At 43.4% G+C, this 14,509-nt stretch overlaps 1 protein-coding gene across 1 annotated transcript in view; it reads left to right on the forward strand.

Moving 5' to 3' along the window:
- The window catches only part of SCPEP1 (serine carboxypeptidase 1), a 69,909-nt gene that overhangs the window by 22,636 nt on the left and 32,764 nt on the right, over positions 1-14,509 (forward strand). The window contains exon 5 of the mRNA XM_063960857.1: positions 7,853-7,927. Within this exon, the coding sequence (XP_063816927.1) occupies positions 7,853-7,927 (75 nt within the window). The remainder of the gene's footprint in view (positions 1-7,852; positions 7,928-14,509) is intronic.

The raw sequence follows: 14,509 nt of genomic DNA on the forward strand, positions 1-14,509 counted from the left end.
CTTCCTACGAAGCAATTCCATTCGGCAGATTTCACGCAAGAATTTTTCAGTGGGATCTGCTGGACAAATGGTCCGGATCGCATCTTCAGATGCATCAGCGGATAACCCTATATCCAAGGACAAGGGTGTCTCTCCTGTGGTGGTTACAGAGTGCTCATCTTCTAGAGGGCCGCAGATTCGGCATTCAGGATTGGATGCTGGTGACCACGGAGGCCAGCCCGAGAGGCTGGGGAGCAGTCACACAAGGAAAAAATTTCCAGGGAGTGTGATCAAGTCTGGAGACTTTTCTCCACATAAATATACTGGAGCTAAGGGTAAATTTATAATACTCTAAGCTTAGCAAGACCTCTGCTTCAAGGTCAGCCGGTATTGATCCAGTGGGAAAAACATCACGGCAGTCGCCCACGTAAATAGACAGGGCGGCACAAGAAGCAGGAGGGCAATGGCAAAAACTGCAAGGACTTTTCGCTGGGCGGAAAATCATGTGATAGCACTGTCAGCAGTGTTTCATTCCGGGAATGGAAACTGGGAAGCAGACTTCCTCAGCAGGCACGACCTCCACCCGGCAGAGTGGAAACTTCATCGGGAAGTTTTCCACATGATTGTAAACCGTTGGGAAATACCAAAGGTGGACATGATGGCGTCCCGTCTGAACAAAAAACGGGACAGGTATTGCGCCAGGTTAAGAGACCCTCAGGCAATAGCTGTGGACGTTCTGGTAACACCATGGATGTACCAGTCGGTGTATGTGTTCCATCCTCTGCTTCTCATACCTAAGGTACTGAGACTTATAAGACGTAGAGGAGTAAGAACTATACTCATGGCTCCGGATTGGCCAAGAAGGACTTGGTACCCGGAACTTCAAGAGATGCTCACAGAGGACTTATGGCCTCTGCCGCTAAGAAGGGACTTGTTTCAGCAAGTACCATGTCTGTTCCAAGACTTACCGCAGCTGCGTTTGACGGCATGGCGGTGGAACGCCGGATCCTAAGGGAAAAAGGCATTCCGGAAGAGGTCATTCCTACCCTGGTCAAAGCCAGAAAGGAGGTGACCGCACAACATTATCATCACATGTGGCAAAAATATGTTGCGTGGTGTGAGGCCAGAAAGGCCCCACGAAGAAATTTCAACTCGGTCGATTCCTGCATTTCCTGCAAACAGGAGTGTCTATGGGCCTCAAATTGGGGTCCATTAAGGTTCAAATTTCGGCCCTGTCGATTTTCTTCCAGAAAGAAGTGGCTTCAGTTCCTGAAGTCCAGAAGTTTGTCAAGGGAGTATTGCATATACAACCCCCTTTTGTGCCTCCAGTGGCACTGTGGGATCTCAACGTAGTTCTGGGATTCCTCAAATCACATTGGTTTAAAACCAGTCAAATCTGTGGATTTGAAGCATCTCACATGAAAAGTGACCATGCTCTTGGCCCTGGCCTGGACCAGGCGAGTGTCAGATTGGTGGTTTTTTTCTCAAAAAAGCCCATATCTGGTTGTCCATTTGGACAGGGCAGAGCTGCGGACTCGTCCCCAGTTCTCTCCCTAAGGTGGTGTCAGTGTTTCACCTGAACCAGCTTATTTTGGTGCCTTGCGCCTACTAGGGACTTGGAGGACTCCAGGTTGCTAGATGTTGTCAGGGCCCTGTAAATATAGGTTCCAGGACGGCTGGAGTCAGGAAAACTGACTTGCTGTTATCCTGTATGCACCCAACAAACTGGGTGCTCTTGCTTCTAAGCAGACTATTGCTAGTTGGATGTGTAATACAATTCAGCTTGCACATTCTGACGCAGGCCTGCCACAGCCAAAATATGTAAATGCCCATTCCACAAGGAAGGTGGGCTTATCTTGGGCGGCTGCCCGAGGGGTCTCGGCTTTACAACTTTGCCGAGCGGCTATTTAGTCAGGGGCAAACACGTTGGTAAAATCCTACAAATTTGATACCCTGGCTAAGGAGGACCTGGAGTTCTCTCATTCGGTGCTGCAGAGTCATCCGCACTCTCCCGCCCGTTTGGGAGCTTTGGTATTATCCCCATGGTCCTTTCAGGAACCCCAGCATCCACTAGGACGATAGAGAAAATAAGAATTTACTTACCGATAATTCTATTTCTCGGAGTCCGTAGTGGATGCTGGGCGCCCATCCCAAGTGCGGATTATCTGCAATACTTGTACATAGTTACAAAAATCGGGTTATTATTGTTGTGAGCCATCTTTTCAGAGGCTCCGCTGTTATCATACTGTTAACTGGGTTCAGATCACAGGTTGTACAGTGTGATTGGTGTGGCTGGTATGAGTCTTACCCGGGATTCAAAATCCTTCCTTATTGTGTACGCTCGTCCGGGCACAGTATCCTAACTGAGGCTTGGAGGAGGGTCATAGGGGGAGGAGCCAGTGCACACCACCTGATCCTAAAGCTTTACTTTTTGTGCCCTGTCTCCTGCGGAGCCGCTATTCCCCATGGTCCTTTCAGGAACCCCAGCATCCACTACGGACTCCGAGAAATAGAATTATCGGTAAGTAAATTCTTATTATATATATATATATATATATATATATATATATATATATATATATATATATATATATACTGTATCCTGATGACAATATAAATAAAATATTGAAACGTTGATTTAAAACAAGGGACTCCACACCCGTTATTGCCACTTAAGTGAACCAGAGTGCCGCATCTCCAAGTCTGTGTATATATATATATATATATATATATATATATATATATATATATATAACATGCCCAAAGAGACATGAGTATACTGGGGCCTAGAGTCAAAGCTATGTCGATTTCTGCTTGACGTGTCCTGTAGAATATGCAATGGACAGATGATGCCGACTTAAGAGGCATGTGGAAGGCTGAGGATTGTGTGGAGAAGGGTTCTCGGACCTGGTCTACACAGCTATAGCTGGTAATTCTGATATTTTGCCTTATATTCCTGCACAGCCTAGGAAAGCACGACATTATCAAATGCAGCCTTTCGAATAAAGAAACAAGAAAGTCCGAGGTGCGTCCTTTCTTGCCAGAGGCGGGGGCACAGGAAAGAAGCTGCACAACACAGCTAGTTCCCAGGAACAGAAGTCCTCCCCGGCCTCTACAAAAATCCACCGCAAGGCGGAGCTAGGCCCGGTGGGGGCACGCCTTCGTCAGTTCAGCCACAAGTGGGTTCACTCCCTGTTAGATCCCTGGGAAATAGATATTATGTCTCAGGGATACAAGCTGGACTTTGAGAAGATGCCCCCTCACCGACGGCCCTGCCGGCTTCCCCCCACGAGAGGGAAACAGTGTTAACTGCAATTCATAAATTGTATCTTCAACAGGTGGTGGTCAAGGTTCCCCTCCTTCAACAAGGAGGGGGTTATTATTCGACCTTGTTGTAGTCCCGAAACCAGACGGTTTGGTCGGACCCATATTGAATTTAAAATCCCTGAACATATACCTGAAAGGGTTCAAGTTCAAGATGGAATCGCTAAGAGCGGTTATTGCAAGCCTGAAAGGGGGAGATTTTATGGTGACTCGGGACATAAAGGATGCATACCTTCATGTCCCCATTTATCCACCTCATCAGGCGTACCTCAGAATTGCGATACGGGATGGTCATTACCAATTTCAGACGTTGCCGTTTGGTCTCTCCACGGCCTTGAGAATATTCACCAAGGTAATGGCGGAAATGATGGTGCTCCTGCGGAAGCAAGGTGTCACTATTATCACGTACTTGGACGATCTCCTCATAAAAGCGAGATCAAGAGAGCAGTTGCTGAACAGCGTATCACTTATTCTGGAAGTGAAACGGCAACACGGCTGGATTCTATATATTCCAAAGTCGCAGTTGGTTCTTACAGCTCATCTGCCTCTCCTAGGCATGATCCTAGACACAGACCAGAAAAGGGTTTATCTCCCGGTAGAGAGAGCTCAGAAGCTCGTGACACTGGTCAGGAATCTATTAAAACCAAAACAGGTGTCAGTGCATCACTGCACTCGAGTCCTGGGAAGGATGGTGGCATCATTCGAGGCTATTCCCTTCGGCAGGGTCCATAGGGACTTACTGGACAAGTGGTCCGGATCACATCTTCGGATGCATCGGTTAATCACCCTATCCCCCAGAGCCAGGGTGTCTCTCCTGTGGTGACTGCAGAGTGCTCACCTTCTCGAAGGTCGCAGATTCGGCATTCAGGACTGGGTCCTGGTGACCACGGATGCAAGCCTCCGAGGGTGGGGGGCAGTCACACAGGTAAGAAATTTCCAAGGGCTGTGGTCAAGGCAGGAGACTTGCCTTCACATCAATATCCTGGAACTAAGGGCCATATACAACGCCCTAAGTCAAGAGGAGACCCTGCTTCGCGACCAACCGGTTCTGATCCAGTCAGACCGCAGTGGCTCATGTAAACCGCCAAGGCGGCACAAGGAGCAGGGTGGCGATGGTAGAAGCCACCAGAATTCTTAGCTGGGCGGAGAATCACGTAAGCGCACTGTCAGCAGTGTTCATTCCGGGAGTGGACAACTGGGAAGCAGACTTCCTCAGCAGGCACGACCTCCACCCGGGAGAGTGGGGACTTCATCAGGAAGTCTTCACGCAGATTGCAAATCGATGGGAACTGCCACAGGTGGACATGATGGCGTCCCGCCTCAACAAAAAGCTAAAAAGGTATTGCGCCAGGTCAAGGGACCCTCAGGCGATAGCTGTGGACGCACTAGTAACACCGTGGGTGTTCCAGTCGGTCTATGTGTTTCCTCCTCTTCCTCTCATACCAAAGGTGCTGAGAATTGTAAGAAAAAGAGGAGTGAGAACAATACTCATTGTTCCGGATTGGCCCAGAAGGACTTGGTACCCGGAACTGCAAGAACTGCTCACAGAGGACCCATGGCCTCTGCCTCTCAGACAGGACCTGTTGCAACAAGGGCCCTGTCTGTTTCAAGACTTACCGCGGCTGCGTTTGACGGCATGGCGGTTGAACGCCGGATCCTAGCGGAAAAAGGCATTCCGGATGAAGTTATTCCTACGCTGATAAAGGCTAGGAAGGACGTGACAGCAAAGCATTACCACCGTATATGGCGAAAATATGTTGCTTGGTGTGAGGCCAGGAAGGCCCCTACAGAGGAAGTCCAGCTGGGTCGATTCCTGCACTTCCTACAGTCAGGAGTGACTATGGGCCTAAAATTAGGGTCCATAAAGGTCCAGATTTCGGCCCTATCCATTTTCTTTCAAAAAGAACTGGCTTCACTGCCTGAGGTTCAGACGTTTGTTAAGGGAGTGCTGCATATTCAGCCCCCTTTTGTGCCACCGGTGGCACCTTGGGATCTTAACGTGGTGTTGGGTTTCCTGAAATCCCACTGGTTTGAGCCACTTAAGACTGTGGAGCTAAAGTATCTCACGTTGAAAGTGGTCATGCTGTTGGCCTTAGCTTCGGCTAGGCGTGTGTCAGAATTGGCGGCTTTGTCATGTAAAAGCCCCTATCTGGTTTTCCATATGAACAGGGCAGAATTGCGGACTCGTCCGCAATTTCTGCCAAAGGTGGTGTCATCTTTTCATTTGAACCAACCTATTGTGGTGCCTGCGGCTTCTTGTGACTTGGAGGATTCCAAGCTGTTTGACGTAGTCCAGGCTTTGAAGATTTAGGTAACCAGAACGGCTGGAGTCAGGAAGACTGACTCGCTGTTTATCCTGTATGCATCCAACAAGCTGGGTGCGCCTGCTTCAAAGCACACTATTGCTCGCTGGATCTGTAACACGATTCAGCAGGCTCATTCTGCGGCTGGATTGCCGCATCCAAAATCAGTGAAAGCCCATTCCACAAGGAAGGTGGGCTCTTCTTGGGCGGCTGCCCGAGGGGTCTCGGCATTACAGCTTTGCCGAGCTGCTACTTGGTCGGGTTCAAACACATTTGCAAAGTTCTACAAGTTTGATACCCTGGCTGAGGAGGACCTTGAGTTTGCCCATTCGGTGCTGCAGAGTCATCCGCACTCTCTCCCGCCCGTTTGGGAGCTTTGGTATAATCCCCATGGTCCTTACGGAGTCCCCAGCATCCACTAGGATGTTAGAGAAAATAAGATTTTACTCACCGGTAAATCTGTTTCTCGTAGTCCATAGTGGATGCTGGGCGGCCGTCCCAAGTGCGGACTTTCTGCAATACGTGTATATAGTTATTGCTTACTAAAGGGTTATGTTATGTGGCATCAGTTAAGTGATGCTTGTTTGTTGTTCATACTGTTAACTGGGTAAGTTTATCACAAGTTATACGGTGTGATTGGTGTGGCTGGTATGAGTCTTACCCTGGGTTCCAAAATCCTTTCCTTGTAATGTCAGCTCTTCCGGGCACAGTTTCCTTAACTGAGGTCTGGAGGAGGGGCATAGAGGGAGGAGCCAGTGCACACCAGTAGTACTAAATCTTTCTTAGAGTGCCCAGTGTCCTGCGGAGCCCGTCTATTCCCCATGGTCCTTACGGAGTCCCCAGCATCCACTACGGACTACGAGAAATAGATTTACCGGTGAGTAAAATCTTATTTTTAATCATTGTGTAGTTTCACTTTTTTTTCCTGCTCATTAGGAATCACTACAGAAGGGGTGGGGTAATGTGCACTTAGGGCCTAATGCAGACCTGATCACAGCAGCAAACTTTTTCTATAATGGGCAAAACCATGGAGGTAATTCTGATCTGATCGCTGACATGCGGGGGGACGCCTAGTCCGCCCCGCATGCCAGACCCTACCACCCGCAAGGGTCCAAAAGCATCGCACGGTGGCAATGCTTTTGCACCTGGTGAGTAGCTCCCTGCCAGCGCAGGTTCTGCACGCTGGCAGGGAGCTACCTGCGTTGTCCAGTCCATGCTCCGCCAGTGGCATTCTAACGCCGTTGGCATGACCCCTCCCGCCCCGCGACAGGTTTGACAGGCAGAGGCGGTCGCAGCCCAGAGATGCTGTTAGCATTTCACTGGGCTCCCGGGGTGCGCGAGCACACTCCACATAGGGATTCAGACTGCGATCGCTGCCGCTGCAGCGATCCAGTCTGAATTAGGACCCATGTGCAGTGCAGGTGGTGAAGATATAACATGTGCAGAGAGAGTTAGATTTGGATGGGGTGTGTTCAAACTGAGATCCAATTCGCAGTGTAAAAATGAAGCAGCCAGTATTTACCCTGCACAGAAACAATATAACCCACCCAAATCTAACTCTCTCTGCATATGTTATATCTGCCCCCCCTGCAGTGCACATGGTTTTGCCCATTAGAGAAAGATTTTGTTGCTGCAATGTGTTCCCTTTGTAGCCAGATCAGTAGTGGGGTTTCCAATACCACCTTCACTAGAAACTGTTGAATGCAAAATGTGGCACAAAAAAACAAGGAATAGGTGACTGTCATGTAGAATGTCTGATGTGTGTGTGATCGTAATTAATTTAAATAGAGTTTTGGTGTGATGAATAAAGACAGAAGAAAAAAATGTTGTCAATATTAATAATTCTGATGCAGAGAAATCAAATGAAAGTGTAAATGTGTGTACGGTGTGCAGATAGCTGCAAGTGTGATTAAGAATAGTGTGTCTTTTAGCAGAAGTAGACATCTGTTCAATATAATGCATTTAATTTAGAAGCGTACCACCTGGAACATCAACATATTGTGGCTACCATTGTACTATCGGCAGCCATTAATCATTCTCGTTAGGAGTGGGGTTCTCATTAACGTTACAACTTTTCATGCAGACAGGAAGAAAGGCTAAATCCATTGCACAGTGTTTCTGCATGGTATATTTTTGGGTTGGTTTGATTGTGGGAGAATATTTTTCTGTTGTATAACTGCGTATCAGACGCATGAGGAGATTGTTATTATAACCTGATGAGGACATTTGTGTGATTTCTCCCCCAGAGAATCCCATTTTACATATTCTCTGAATCTTATGGAGGCAAAATGGCTGCTGCAATCTCTCTAGCACTGCACAAGGTAAGCCTGAAAATGATGATATTGTTATAGCTGACTGGTTGTGTGGTTGCAGGGTTAGGGAATTTTCTAATTCCATTTATTTATTTAGTATCAATGGAGCTGATTCAGAGGTGGTAGCTATTTCAGTTATCTCGCAATTATCCAATTGTTTTATATCTGCATGTTCAGATCTGGTCCTGTCTGATGCAGTGCCCAGAAAGCCATAGTATGATTGGCGGTGGCAGAAAAACAGGGGCGCATAGGTGAGCCAAAGAAAGTGGCCTCGGCAGGATCATTTTGTTTGAAGATTACTCTGATATACACCTGCGGCTTTTGCGTATTTTCGCACAGCCACATAAAGATGCACAGCTGATGTGTACAATGTTATGCAGCGGCGGTGCCATTAGCGTCCACCTCTGAATCAGCCCCAATGTACACCCTGAATTGTCTGTCTCTCAGACCTTGCTTTAGCTTCTATAGAACTGTCTGAAATCTGGGTCTCGCTTTACCCTATGTGCACAACTCAGATATCAGTCCTTGCTTTACTCTCTGCTCTATATAGAACTGTCCTTGGCTCCACCTCACTTACAGTTGTGCTCATAAGTTTACATACCCTAGCAGAATTTATTTTCTGGACATTTGTCAGAGAATATGAATGATAACTCACAAACTTTTCTTTCACTCATGGTTAGTGGTTGGGTGAAGCCATTTATTGTCAAACAACTGTGTTTACTCTTTTTAAATCATAATGATAACAGAAACTACCCAAATGACCATGATCAAAAGTTTTACATACCCCAGTTCTTAATACCGTGTATTGCCCCCCTTTAACATCAATGACAGCTTGAAGTCTTTTGTGGTAGTTGTGGATTAGGCTCTTTATTTTCTCAGATGGTAAAGCTGTAGAATAGAAATAACCAATTTTTTGCGCAATAAACACTCTGAGTGCAGCCCAGTTTTACACAAAAGGGATTTCACCAAAACCCAAAGAAACAAGTGCAAAGATATAGACTGAATAAAACCAGTGGCGCAGACAGAAGGAACATGCAAAATAATATCAACAATCACAACCTGATTAGCTCATTTGGGAATGCCAATGTTGTTTTGTTAGTGAATATATCCATTCTCGATATTGACCTCAAAAGAGAAAATAATTGATAGTGCAACACCGTTTAATAACAAAAGGAATCCCAATTTTTTATTAAGTCCCACTCACATGAAGGGACTTTTATCATCGCATGTAATAGAATTCCACAGTGCAGCCAAGATCGTGCGTCTTTCCCGTATTCCTTTAGGTCAATACCTCGGGAGAAATATCATTAGTGCAACACTGTGAGATATTTCTTAAAAACAGTTTTAATCTTTAAAAAACACACTCACATTGCACATAAAAAATATCAGCATATAGAGACATGGGTTTTTTTTCTCACAAACAGCAGAAATGAATCCCAGAAGTAAAAGTCCTGGAAGTCCACACCGATGTTAAGAGTCCCAAGTGAACCCCTCCGAGATGTCCACAGTCACAGGCACCTTGCTTAACGCGTTTTGGACCTCCAACGATTCGGGTCCTTCCTCAGAAGCATGGTGCACCTTATGTCCCACTGGATATTTATACCCAACATACAAACAGATAACTCCTCCCGGTTCCTGTGTTTCTGAGCGCCAAAAACCGAAAACGAGACGTGGTCCCTCTCCTACGTCACTCCCGGATGTTCCGCTCCTTACTTCCGGCGGCGACGGAAGTGACGTATTAGATCCACATGCGTTCCACCGACCTACTTCCGGTCGCGGCTAAAGTCATCTGTTTCCTCCGCATGCGTTCCACCAGTGTGCAAATCCCGTAGTTTACCCGAGAATTGCTCCTTTCTGGATATTGGGTACTGAGGGTTCATTACACATTGCTCGTCCTAATTAATTAGGCACCAAACAGCCTCACAGGAACCGGTGGTCCTCAAAAAAATATTAAAACATCATAATTAAGTGATTATAATTAAAAGAAACAAGGGAGAAAAAGATTCAATACAAATAGATAAATAAAGCTAAAACGGGGTGAATTTATTAGAAGAAACCATAATCATAAGAAATGCTTCAACTCAAAGTCTCCATTGAGACCTTGGGGAACTAGTGTTTTTAATTGAAATATCCACCGCATTTCAGCTTTAGAGAGTCTCAGATCTATATCTCTACTCCTCCAGGTGGCTTTTACTTGTTGTATTCCCCAAAAAGATTTAATGAAGCATTCCTTTGATTTGTGTTTCTCCTTAAAGTGAGCAGAAAAAGTGTGTGACTCAAGGCCTTTTTTTACATTATAGATGTGTTCAGCCATCCTGGTTTTCAGGGTCCTGGTCGTTTTACCAATATATAATAGATCACAGGAACATTTTACTGCATATATCACATACTTAGAATTGCAGGTGATAAAATCCCTGATTGGATATATTTTCCCATTGGCAGTGAACTCTTTAATTTTAGATGGATTATTTTCTGTTGTTAGTCTACACATCGCACATAGGCCACAACGATGGAAACCTTGGATCCTCAGACTTGTACGTTTTTCATCTTCCACCGAACTACGTACTACTTTATTCTTAATATTCTGTGCCCTGCGATATATAAAGGAGGGTTTTTCAGGTAACTCTTTACCGATCAACGGATCCCTTTTAAGTAATGGCCAATTCCTTCTTATACAGTTTTCAATCTCCCTAGAATTGGAGCTAAATCTACTAATAAAGGACCAATTATATTTCTCATCCTTATTTGTCCCTTTATCAGTATTTTTCTGTAAAAGAGACAACCTATCTACTTCCTCTAATCTCTTCTCTGCCCTTTCTAAGGAATCTTTCTTATATCCTTTTTCCAGAAATCTCAATCGTGTTTCTTCTATTTGTTCTTGACATATTTCCGGTTCTGAACAATTTCTTTTTATTCTACTATATTGTCCAAAAGGGATTCCACTCAACCAACTTTCGTGGTGTAAACTATCTCTGTAAATATAACTGTTACAATCTGTGGGCTTTCGATAGTTTTTTGAATGTATAACTCCATTTTTTATATATATACATAGGTCAAGAAAAATGATATTACTTTTACTCTTTTGGAAAGTAAGGGATATATTAAAGTCATTTATATTCAATGACTCACAAAAAGTAGTCAATTCCTCATCTGAACCCCTCCAAATAAATAGAATATCATCTATAAACCTTTGCCAGGATACCAGGCCTGCCCCCAGCTGCCCATCGGGCCATATAAAATGCTCCTCCCAATATGACATAAAAAGGTTGGCATAACTGGGGGCAAACCTGGTACCCATGGCAGTTCCTACAGATTGGACATAATAGACCCCGTCAAAGAAAAAATAATTATTTTTTAAAATAAAGTCTATTCCTCTCAAGATAAAATCTCTACTGTTCATATCAAGATTACTTTTATTTAAAAAGAAAGAAACAGCTTCTAAACCCTTGTCAGCATCAATAATTGTATAAAGTGTACTGACATCAGCACTACAAAGGGTATAATTTACTCCCCACTCCATATCATCAATTCTATTTAAAACATCCTTAGTGTCCCTCAAGTAGGCCCTTGTTTGTTTTACCAAAGGTTGTAAAAACCCATCAATTACAGCTGATAAATTGCTAGTGATACTATTTGTACCGGAGATTATCGGTCTCCCGGGGGGGTGTATAGGGTCTTTATGAAGTTTCGGCAGGACATAAATAGTTGGTATCGATGGGGTTTTTATATTTATGAAGTCCGACTCGCTTTGAGTGATAACTCCTTTTTCCACAGCCTCTGCAGTGAATTCTAAGAGGGCTTTCATAATTTTATCTGTAGGGTCCCCCTTCAGTTTTTTATATGTGTTCCCAGTTTTTAGTTGTTTAAAGATCTCTGCCATATAGACCTCTCTATCTAAAAGAACTATACTCCCCCCTTTATCCGCCGGTTTTATCACCAGGTTTTTATCTTCACGAAGGCTCTTTAATGCAGCATATTCACTTCTTGTTAAATTGCATTTTGACAATTTCTTTGGATTTGCTAAAACCTCCTCTATTTCCTCTCCGACAATTTTGCCGAAGCAATCTATAAAACTCCCCTTACAATAAGTGGGGTAAAAAGAAGATTTATTCTTATATTGGGGTCTAGGTTGGGATTCAACCTCTTTTATAACGCCTCCACTATCCTGATTTTTATTCAGAAAGAACCTTTTCACTGTTAATTTTCGAATGAACTTTTGTAGATCTATATAAGTATCGAAGGGATCTGCTTTAGTACTTGGGGCATATTTAAGCCCCTTCATTAGTACCTTTTCTTCCTCGGTGGATAATGATCTTGTACTTAAATTGAAGATTTTCATCTTATCCTGTTTATCATTATCCAACACTACTTTAGATATTCCTTTCTTTTTAATTTTAACACAGCCCCCTCTTTTTCCTCTACGTGTTTTAGGTTTGGTTATTCTTTCCTTCAAAACCTCCGTCTGAACCTGTTGTCCTGCTCTAAAAAAGGAGATGTATTCCCTGAGCCATTCCAATCCTCCCTTAATGGTGAGAATCTATTTGTATTGGACCTGAAATTCCTTTTGAATGAACTATAAATTGGTCTATTATCACTGTACTGTTTCCTTGGCCATCTTGCTTTTGGATAGTCAGAATAGCCCTCCTCATCTCGTACTACATCTTGACTAAAATTACGTTGATTTCTAAAATTAAATCTACGTCTAGGTCCCTGATTTACCTTATAGTTTACTTCACTATTTAAACCATTGTTCCTATTTGAAGGGAGACTCTTCTCCTCTCCCCTATAGTGCTTTTTTATAGGTGGATTAGGTCTTTCCTGAGATATATTCTTATTGCTATCCTCTTTAACATTTTTAAGATCCCTATAAAACTTTCTAGTTTTTCTTTCCCTTAACTCCCTTGTTTCTTTATTTATTTTTCTCATAATCTCTTCTTCCGCTGATTTAAAATCCTCTAACTCTTTAAAAGGGTTGATCATAGTTAATAAATTATTGATCTCATCATTCAGGGTTTTTAATGCTTTTTTCCTCTCTTTCAGAATGAGATCAATAAGTTTATGTGAACAATGATCTAAAATCCCTTGCCATTCATCACAGAAAATCCCATCATCAGTATTAAAAGATGGTGGTTTTTGGATCTGTAACCCTTTGGGTATTAAATTCTCTGATTGGTATTTATCTAGCGTGATTATCTCCCACCAGATTCTATTCTCTCGTAGCATCACGGTTTCTAATTTTTTACAGATGCTAAACAGATCCTCATCACCAAAATTATCCTCTCTGGGGGTGGTGAGAAAAACATCTTTCACATTCTCATTTCTATTATCTCTGAACGAAAACATGTTTGCAGCAAAATAAGGTTAAATGGTGAAAAACAAATACTGTAGAATAGAAATAACCAATTTTTTGCGCAATAAACACTCTGAGTGCAGCCCAGTTTTACACAAAAGGGATTTCACCAAAACCCAAAGAAACAAGTGCAAAGATATAGACTGAATAAAACCAGTGGCGCAGACAGAAGGAACATGCAAAATAATATCAACAATCACAACCTGATTAGCTCATTTGGGAATGCCAATGTTGTTTTGTTAGTGAATATATCCATTCTCGATATTGACCTCAAAAGAGAAAATAATTGATAGTGCAACACCGTTTAATAACAAAAGGAATCCCAATTTTTTATTAAGTCCCACTCACATGAAGGGACTTTTATCATCGCATGTAATAGAATTCCACAGTGCAGCCAAGATCGTGCGTCTTTCCCGTATTCCTTTAGGTCAATACCTCGGGAGAAATATCATTAGTGCAACACTGTGAGATATTTCTTAAAAACAGTTTTAATCTTTAAAAAACACACTCACATTGCACATAAAAAATATCAGCATATAGAGACAAGGGTTTTTTTTCTCACAAACAGCAGAAATGAATCCCAGAAGAAAAAGTCCTGGAAGTCCACACCGATGTTAAGGCGCTCAGAAACACAGGAACCGGGAGGAGTTATCTGTTTGTATGTTGGGTATAAATATCCAGTGGGACATAAGGTGCACCATGCTTCTGAGGAAGGACCCGAATCGTTGGAGGTCCGAAACGCGTTAAGCAAGGTGCCTATGACTGTGGACATCTCGGAGGGGTTCACTTGGGACTCTTAACATCGGTGTGGACTTCCAGGACTTTTTCTTCTGGGATTCATTTCTGCTGTTTGTGAGAAAAAAAAACCATGTCTCTATGACCTAATCCACCTATAAAAAAGCACTATAGGGGAGAGGAGAAGAGTCTCCCTTCAAATAGGAACAATGGTTTAAATAGTGAAGTAAACTATAAGGTAAATCAGGGACCTAGACGTAGATTTAATTTTAGAAATCAACGTAATTTTAGTCAAGATGTAGTACGAGATGAGGAGGGCTATTCTGACTATCCAAAAGCAAGATGGCCAAGGAAACAGTACAGTGATAATAGACCAATTTATAGTTCATTCAAAAGGAATTTCAGGTCCAATACAAACAGATTCTCACCATTAAGGGAGGATTGGAATGGCTCAGGGAATACATCTCCTTTTTTAGAGCAGGACAACAGGTTCAGACGGAGGTTTT

This window comes from Pseudophryne corroboree, chromosome 3, assembly GCF_028390025.1.
Source record: "Pseudophryne corroboree isolate aPseCor3 chromosome 3, aPseCor3.hap2, whole genome shotgun sequence".
NCBI lineage: Eukaryota > Metazoa > Chordata > Amphibia > Anura > Myobatrachidae > Pseudophryne > Pseudophryne corroboree.